General features: G+C 55.4%; 1 protein-coding gene across 1 annotated transcript in view; it reads left to right on the top strand.

Moving 5' to 3' along the window:
* Positions 1 to 3,171: 3,171 nt before the first annotated feature.
* Positions 3,172 to 9,261, top strand: part of AGPAT4 (1-acylglycerol-3-phosphate O-acyltransferase 4) — a 35,306-nt gene continuing 29,216 nt past the window's right edge. The window contains exon 1 of the mRNA XM_005875310.2: positions 3,172 to 3,424. Within this exon, the coding sequence (XP_005875372.1) occupies positions 3,247 to 3,424 (178 nt within the window). The 5' untranslated portion in view covers positions 3,172 to 3,246. The remainder of the gene's footprint in view (positions 3,425 to 9,261) is intronic.

Genomic DNA, 9,261 nt, shown 5'->3' with positions numbered 1-9,261 from the left:
CCATCAATGATTCATGCCCGGAAAGCATTTAAGTGCATTTGTTTTCTAATAACTCTCTCTCCGCGTCCATTAGGCATGAATCAAGTTGGGGAAATGGCCCGGGCCCATTGGCATCCCTTTATGAAAATCAAAGAAATAAAAGATTTAAAATCTGGCCGTATCGATCGCCCAACGTCCCCACACCCTCCCAGGAAGCCGGGGCTGGCAGCAGCAGGCTCTCAGAACTCCAGGGTCAGTGGGAGGAGGATGGAGAGGGACCTGCCGCGTGAAGAGCCCAGTTGCTGGGGCAGACACGGGAGAGAAGGAAAAGTTGCTACGTGTCCCCTCTCATTGGCCGCTCTGAGTGGACCCTCGGGCACCACCTGCTCAGTGGGCTCCGCGGAGTGCTGCCTCCAAGCTCCAGTCCCTACCATGCACCCCAGGGGTGGGTGCCATGTGCCCGCCCATAGGTCAGAGGTCAGCATCTGCCCAGCAGGGCCTGTGGGTACCCTGACCACTTTGAACTCTCCCACCACCTCCAGGGGGCGGACTGTTGTCAGGGGCTCCTGGGACAGAGGAGGGGCTGTCAGGGGCTCCTGGGACAAGGAGGAAGCTGTTAGGGGCTCCTGGGATAGAGGAGGGGCTGTCAGGGGCTCCTAGGACAGAGGAGGGGCTGTCAGGGGCTCCTGGGACAGAGGAGGGGCTATCAGGGGCCTGCCTGAGCCCAGAGCTCCTACTAGTATATGCCCGAGCGGGTCTCAGGCCCCTTCCCCACCTGATAGACCTATGGGGCCAGCAACCTCCATGGGTTTCCCACCTTCACAGGTGTGTTGGAGCGGAGGGCCACCGCCCCGCGTGACAGTAATGGTGACGGAGAACATAGCAATGATTTTGATTCACGTCCACCCTGTCTCCTCCCGCACGCGAAGGTCTCGCTCCCTGGACGCGCTCCTGGCAGCGGACATGTGGGCGCTTCCCCCTGGAAGGTGAATTGTCCTCGCAGCATCCCAGGTTCCGGTTCCGTGCTGGTGGGTTTGTGTCAGGACTTGAGAAAGGTTTTGGGAAACTTCCACGCTTGAACGTAACTTAAACATGTCTTCCCACCGAGCGTCTTATGAAATAGACGCTCATGGCTGGTGGAAATGCAGCAGCGGCGGGCTCCCCGAGACTGCAGATGCGCACACTGAGGCAGCTCTCTGCACCCCGAGACCCAGCGACCCCGCGACCCCGGGATCCAGGACTGTGGGGGAGCTGGCCTGGGGCTGGGAGAGGGGGCAGTCTCCCCGGAAGGAGGGCGTGATGGGGAAGCAGGACAGTCGCTCGGGAACAGTGAGAAGTGGGGCCGTGAGTTGATAAACGAAGGCCAAGCTCCCGTGAAGCCTGGCTGCCTCGGCGTCCGTGTGATGAGCTTGGGTCCCAGACGTCCACTCACCATTTGACCTTGGCATGTGACCTTGTCTGAACCTCAGTTTCTCCGTCTATGAAACGGGTAACCATCCTCCCCCCGTGGTGGGCAGGTCATGAGGTCACGTGTGCAAATCACTCCGTGTCTGATCCGGCCGCATGGTGACTGTTCGGATCACGTGGTGTCTAGCGCTTTCCATCTTGTAGATGTGGGAGCCCCCCCAGGGGCTGAGCATGCGTTCAGCTTACTTCCTACCTGAGACTCCGAGGAGAGGGCGGGGAAAGGGTGCGGGCTGTCCCTGTGTCCGTCCGTTTTCCTCCGAGGTCTCCCCGCATGAGGCAGAAGAGCCCTTTAGAATCAGGTTTTCTCTATACGCTGCTCAGAACCAACTCCTCCATAGAAACGCAGACGCCTCCGTTTTTCTCGTCCTGAAATTAGAGCGAGACGCAGGGTGGTGGCTAGAGGACAGAATGAAGAAGTCGAGTATAATTTAAGACTCGTGCGGAGTGGGGCTGCTTTAATGGAATCTTGTACTGTCCAGGGGCGTCGGACAGACGGCTGCTCCATAAAACGTGGAAATCAGCTAATGGCATACGGGCTCCGGCCAGGCCAGCGGAGGGCGATTTTTAACTGGGGACGACTCAGTTAGAGCTGGTCCCCGAGACGGTGAGGGCTGAGGACACGTCCTCCTGTTTGTTTGGGGCTGTGGTCATTCTGCCTTCCTTCCAGAACGCCAACACCAAAACGCACCTGGCTGCCAGGGCTAAGGGCTAAGGGCTAAGGGGCCTGCCTTTGTGGGGAAGGAAATGCCAAACCTCCAGAGAGGCTGGGAGGGCTTGTTAGGGGCCCAGCGGCGGGGCTGGTCACAGAGCAAGCTCTCCAGGGGCTGAGCATGCGTTCAGCTTACTTCCTACCTGAGACTCCGAGGAGAGCGTGTGCCCAGAGCTGGGGAGACCCCCTGGTTCTCCAGATAACCGTGTGCTTGGAGCGTGACAGCGGGTGGGGGTGAATGGTGGAGGGTGCGCAGTGCACCTTAGTCCAGGGGCCTGGGGAGGTGGAGCCCCCAGGGTCACCCCATGACCTCACCCAGAGCAGGTGTGAGCTCAGGGAGGTCTTGCCAGGAGGAGCTGAGAGCTGGGCATGAGGTGAGAGCTGGGAGGTGAGGGTGTGAGGAGAGTGCTATTCAGGCAGAGACGGCAGCTGGGGGACCCCAGAGATGTGGACACTGTTGTGAGCGCCCCACTGGTGAGGGGAGCTGTCAGGGCTGAGGGCAGGGAGCCCAGCGGCCGGGCCACTGCTCGGTGGTGGAGCTGTGGACCCGCCACGTGGCTCAGCCTCTCGGGGTCTCTGTCCCCTCCCAGGTGACAGCCGCGCCCACCACTCAGGGTGTCGGGGCAACTCAAGGGGCTCTGGTTCTGAAAGGCTGCGGCTGTGCCCACACTGAGAAGCTAAACAAGGACAAGTCAGCTAACACACAAGGCATTTCATCACCAGAGTCTGTTTTTTAAGAGGCTTTTTTTTCTTTTATTCTCCCCTTGACTATTACAGCACACAGCGCCCAGCGGGTGTGGCTCAGTGGCTACGCATGAACCCGGGAACCAGGAGTCCCTGGTTCGATTCCTGGTCAGGGCACATGCCGGGTTGCAGGCTCACTCCCAGGAGGGGGTGCATCGATTACGGTCCTCTCCCCTGTTCCTCTCCCCTCCTTCCTAAGAATCCCTAAAAACGCGCCTTAGAACAGAAAAGCACATACAGCGCTCCTGACGTCTCCACTGGCTTGTCTCTAGACGCTCCGGAGGCCCGGCCCTGCTCGCCTTCTGGAAGGACCCCGCGGGCCGGCTGTTCCGGGAGGCGCCTCCGCCATGGACCTCGTGGGGCTGCTGAAGTCGCAGTTCCTGTGCCACCTGGTCTTCTGCTACGTGTTCATCGCCTCGGGGCTCATCGTCAACACCCTGCAGCTCTGCACGCTCGTGCTCTGGCCCATCGACAAGCAGCTCTTCCGCAGGCTCAACTGCCGGCTGTCCTACTGCGTCTCCAGCCGTAAGCGCTTGCTCCTCTCCCTGCCTCTCTCTCCTCTCTCTCCTCTCTCCTCTCTCCTGCAGCCGGCTGGGCGAATCGGGCTCTTACAGGTGCCCCAGGCTCGCACTGCGCGCTATGCTACATATGTATTTGTTTCTGTTTGTTTGGACGTGGCTTGAAGTTGTCTATTTTGTCCTCGCTCTTAACATATTGGTTTTTGAATGAGCGACGCCAATGGCACACCATGCAGCAGGCACAGAGGTACCCTACGAAGAGTCAAGGTGCGTTCTGTGTTTCTTCAGATTTCCTCCTCGGGAGGCATCGGTGTTGATTCCTTAGTTGTCCCCACAGAAATGCATGTATGTGGAAACACATAGGTCTTGTGTGTGTATGTGGGTGCAGGCGAGTGTCTGCTGTGTGTAGATAGATGATGCAAACACATATTTGAAAAGCGAAACGGCAATTTAATATATTGTTCTCTTTCTTGCTTCTTTTCTTTAATTTTATATTTTGAAACTAGAGGCCCGGTGCACGAAATTCATGCACAGATAGGGTCCCTAGGCCTGGCCAGCGAACAGGGCCGATCAGGGCCTTCCTTCCCCAGCTGCCGGCCAGCACTTCCTTCATTCCGCGCCACCATCTGGTGGTCAGCGCATGTCATAGTGAGTGATTGAACTCCCGGTCTCCAGGTCAAACTCCCAAGGGGACACTTTGCATATTAGCCTTTTATATATATAGAAGATTGTAGATTTTCACGCAGTTGTAAGAAATAATATCGAGAGATCCTGTGTGCCCTTTAGCCACTTTCCCCGATGATAACGTCTTCAATACCACAGTATAGTATCCCAACAAGAAAATTAGCAGTGACACAATCCACCAACTATATTCAGATTTCCCGTTTTATATGCATTCGTGGGGGGGAGGGGCGCACGCGCGTGTGCCCGTGCTTGTGCTTGATTATACTGGACTATTAAAACATGACTAATTCAAGTAGCCTGAATTTCAAAAATGAACATGAAAAAGACGGATCAGAATAATGGGGAGTCAAGCGATGGGTTTTATAGTTGAGGGACCTTAAATCTTTACCTGTTCTCCACAGTAGAAAATGCAGTGCATCGGTAGCATCTATATATATGGGTGTGTATGTATTTGAAAATATGAGCTCTTTCAAATAAAGCCACTTAACAATCTCTGCGACCTTAGATTATGCCAAGAATAGCTATCATTCTGAAACCCTTTAGACCAGTGGTTCTCAACCTTCTGGCCCTTTAAATACAGTTCCTCATGTTGTGACCCAACCATAAAAGTATTTTCGTGGCTACTTCATAACTGTAACGTTGCTACTGTGATGAATCGTCATGTAAATATCTGATATGCAGGATGGTCTTAGGTGACCCCTGTGAAAGGGTCGTTCAACTGCCAAAGGGGTCGTGACCCACAGGTTGAGAACCGCTGCTTTAGATGAAGCAGTCCAATCTGAATCTGAATCAAGACAATAAAAGCTGTGTACAGTTGTCCAGATGGATTAATATGGATCCAATCCATTATTTTTGAACCTCAAAACGCTCACTTGTGAAGGGAAAGAATGATAGGAACATCCTTATTCTTTTTAAAAATATATATTTTTATTGATTTCAGAGAGGAAGGGAGAGGGAGAGAGAGATAAAAACATCAATGATGAAAGAGGATGCCCCAGCCGACTTGGCTCAGTGGATAGAGCATCGGCCTGTGGACTGAAGGGTCCTGGTTCGATTCTGGCCAAAGGCATGTGCCCAGGTTTCGGGCTCGATCCCCAGAGGGCGGTGTGCAGGAGGCAGCCAATCAATGATTCTCTCTCATCATTAATGTTTCTCTCTCTCTCCCTCTGCCTTCCTCTCTGAAATCAATGAAAATATTTAAAAAATCACCCATTCGATCACAGGTCCCTGCCCCAGGCTTCCCTCTGCCACAGCCTCCGGTACTCGGGTGTCTGCCGCGGAGTAGAAAAGGGGTGGCCCATCAGAGCAGGGCCGAGGCGGCGATGGCTGCTCCCGAATTGTCCCCAGAGCGGGAAGGGTTGGCATAATCAGGAGGAGGAGGCGGTTGTCTCTCACCTTGTAATTTCAGTGTCTCCTCGCGCTCCGGCTGTAGGCGTCTATTTAAACGAAGGTAAACCCACAAAGCCGAGCTGACTGCACTGTCACTGAAACCTGCACTCATGCCATGCGCACGCCCCTCGAAGACTCCCAATCCGCCGTTTGAAAGGCTCTTTGCACTGTTACAGCCCCTCCACATCTCAAACACGTGGTTAAAAGTCGGGGTCCTATCTGCAGTCAGGCCGCAAGAGGCGGGGTTCCGGCCGGGAGTGCCCGCGTGTGAGCTGTGCTGTGCTTCGGAGAGGGAGTGGGTACACACCAGGCCACCCCCAGGACACCAGGCAGGGCATGTCCATGCGGGCGCACACGTACAATGCGATTGAAACTTTGTGGCCCATGCGCAGAGGTCGGTATTTTGTGGAAGAGCCACACTCAAGGGTCCAAAGAGCCACGGTTTGCCGAGCCGCAGTTTGCTGACCACTGCCCTGGGGAAAGGCATGGGTAGAAGTGGGGGTGATGCATCCGGGGCTGACGTAGTGGCGCCTCACTGCAATGAGTCCCTCCCATTGGGAGCTCGCCCCCTGCTTTCCTGGTCCTCCCTTGCGGGTGCCCCAGCCTGTGTGAGACGGCGGGACCCCCTCCCTGCTCTCTCTTCTCTCTCTATGTCCTCGGAGCGTCCCATAACGACCACGAGACCGACTGGGTGGGAAGCAGGGCTGGGCGCTGACCGTCATGAGATGCGCGTGGTGAGCCGGGAGTCCGAGTGGCGGCCCTTCTGTTGCTCCCACTCTCCGCCTCCCTCCAAGTTCAGATGAAAACTCCGCTGGGGTCTGTCTTCCGGGGTCTGAACGGTGCGAACACTAGACAGTCAGCAGCGCTCATCGTCTGCAGCCGATGTTCTCAGGAGCGAGGCCGAGTGGACCTCCCGGAGACGCGGCCCCGCACACCCGGGCCCTCGGAGCCGGGTCAGCATCCTTTCGCGCCAGATGTTTGTGAGGAGCCCGGTGCTGTGCCAGATGGGTCCGAGGCCGCCGCCCGCCCCGGGGGTGGAAAACAGAGGCCCAGGGCCGTGAGGACAGCGTGGTTCCAACATGAGGACAGCGTGGTTCCAACATGAGGACAGCGTGGTTCCAACATGACCCCAAGCTGGGAGCGCTTTTCGTCTAAAGGCGAGACCCCGAACATGAACGGCAATGTGAAAGCACATTCGATCCGGACGGCTAGGTGGTTGAAGGGCTGCTTCATTCCATCCTGCCTGGACGTGTGGGCAGAAAGGCTGGCAGGCTGGCTCAGCACCGAAGGAGGCGGGCAGGGCAGCGAGCCTCGGCTCCGCCTCCGCGCTGCCCAGCCGGGCAGAGGGAGGAGTGGGAGAGGCTGTCCGCTGTGCCAACACCCCTGTCTCTGCCCTTCCTGGGTTTGTGAGCACCTGGGATTGGGAGCCGGGGGAGCCGGGAGGAGCAGGGAGGAGCAGAGGGAGCAGGGAGGAGCAGGGAGGAGCAGGGAGGAGCAGGGATGAGCAGGGAGGAGCAGGGAGGAGCAGAGAGGAGGAGGGAGGAGGAGGGAGGAGGAGGGAGGAGGAGGGAGGCGGGCACAGAGGCCTGGGGAGGAGTCCATTACCTCTCCCTGGGGCAGAGGTGCTTTCTGATCTCTAGGGAAAGGCGGCAGGACTGGCCTGACTGTTCCCCTTCCCCTCTGACACTGTGGGCTTAAAAAAATATCGGCCCGGCCAGCATGGCTCAGTGGTTAAGCATTGACCTATGAACGAGGAGGTCATGGTCTGATTCCTGGTCAGGGCACATGTCCGGGTTGTGGGTTCGATCCCCAGTAGGAGGCATGCAGGAGGCAGCCCATCGATGATTCTCTCTCATCATTGATGTTTCTCTCTCTCTCTCTCTCCCTCTCCCTTCTTCTCTGAAATCAATTAAGAAAATATATATATATCTTATATATATATATATAAAATACCAGAAAGATTAGCAGTGATTTAATTAGAATCTGGCATTTACTTTGCCGGCCTCTTCCACACAAAGCTTGTTACAAATTCACCCTTTGGCCCAGCCAGTGTGGCTCAGTGGTTGAGCGTCAATCTATGAACCAGGAGGTCATAGGTTCGATTCCTGGTCAGGGCTTGATCCCCAGTAGGAGGCGTGCAGGTGGCAGCCAGTCAACGATTCTCTCTCATTGATGTTTATCTCTCTATCTCCCTCTCCCTTCCTCTCTGAAATCAATAAAAATATATATATTTAAAACACACACACGCGCACACACACGCACACACATGCACACGCACAAACCCCCAAAAACAAATTGGCCCTTTGTGCCCACACTTGGTTGTGTATTTAGGGGATAAAAGTCCTGGGATTGAGGTCTGATACAGCAGTGTGCTTCGCTCCGCTCATCCGGAGATGTGAGGCCGTGTGGCTGGCGGGCCTGGGGGTGGGAAGCACATTCATGTCCACGCGGCCTCATCAATTGCAGCTGATTCAGTGAGAGCGACAGGTGAGGGCGCTGGGCCTTATAAACGTTTGTGATAAGAGCAACAGGTGTGGCACAACCTGCTTGTTTATTGTGAATAAGAACCGGTTTGTGCTTCTTAAATCCCCGTGTATATACATATGCAAGTAAATGCTTGACTCATAGTCGAAGGCATATGTGGGATCCTTCATACAAGGAAGGGCCTTATCGTTGACAAGGGAGCTTAAGCACTCAGCTTCAAGTGCTGTGGGCGCAGCGACGCCGCCGCCGCGGGCTTAGGGGACGCTGTCTGAGGGGGACCTGCCTTGCACAGGGCATCTTAGCTGTTGGCAAGGTTTATAAATAAATTACTTCTCAGCCAAGGTGCCCATTTGTTTTTTTAAGCATTAAATTTCATCTGTGACTTGAGTTACGACTTTCAAGTCAGGTTATGAGTTTGACTTTGGTGTCTTGTGACTTCCTAAGACAATTGTGGTCTTCAGAGCCGGGGGCGGGGGGGTGGGGGTGTCCCCAGGAGGCAAACGAGAGGGGCTGTTAGGGTATCGGAAGGTGAGGTTCTCATTTATGTTTCCTTTATCATACAGATGGTATGATAAAGGACACCGGATATAGTTTATAAATTACATAAAACAAATTTTTACCTGTGCAAAATTTGCATGTGCTAAAGGTGCATATTTCATTTTTTTTATTTAAATAATCAAAAAACATTTGGGCCCTGGCCAGGTAGCCCAGTTGGTTAGAGCATCGGCCTGATGCGCCAAGGTTGTGGGTTCGATCCCCGGTCAGGGCACGTACAAGAATCAACCGTGAATGCATCAATAAGTGGGACAACAGTTCTCTCTCTCTCTCTCTCAAATCCATTGTGAAAACGCATTTGGTGGCCTCTGCCTTCGCCTGGGGTTTGGGTGCTGGAACTAGAACTCAGGTAGCACCGTTTGGAGCGAGGGAAGCCAGGTTTCGTAGAACCACGCTCCGAAGCAGAAGGATACGGAACGGCACAGATGTCCCCCTTCCCTGTGACACAGGTTCTCTCGGCTCCAGCGGGACCGAGGGTGACGCACGCTGTGAGGTGTTCCTTCTCGGCCTCCCAGGCCAGAGAACGGCAGAGGGTGGGTGGGCTGTCTGCCCCAGGCCCCAGGGAAGCAAACCCCAGCAGGGCCTTGGTGCCTCGTCGCCATGTTTTCAGATGCCCCTTCCCCTCCCCTCAGCTCCGCAGCCGCATCCGGAGCCGGAGTGGGTGGCCCTTCTCGCCCGGGCAGCTCCAGGCAGCTGCTCCCCATGGCGTTGACCGGGGTGTCGGGGTGTCGG

The sequence above is a fragment of the Myotis brandtii genome, unplaced genomic scaffold (assembly GCF_000412655.1).
Source record: "Myotis brandtii unplaced genomic scaffold, ASM41265v1 scaffold458, whole genome shotgun sequence".
NCBI lineage: Eukaryota > Metazoa > Chordata > Mammalia > Chiroptera > Vespertilionidae > Myotis > Myotis brandtii.
Note: the sequence above shows the minus strand (reverse complement) of the source record. Positions and strands in the feature narration are given on the sequence as shown.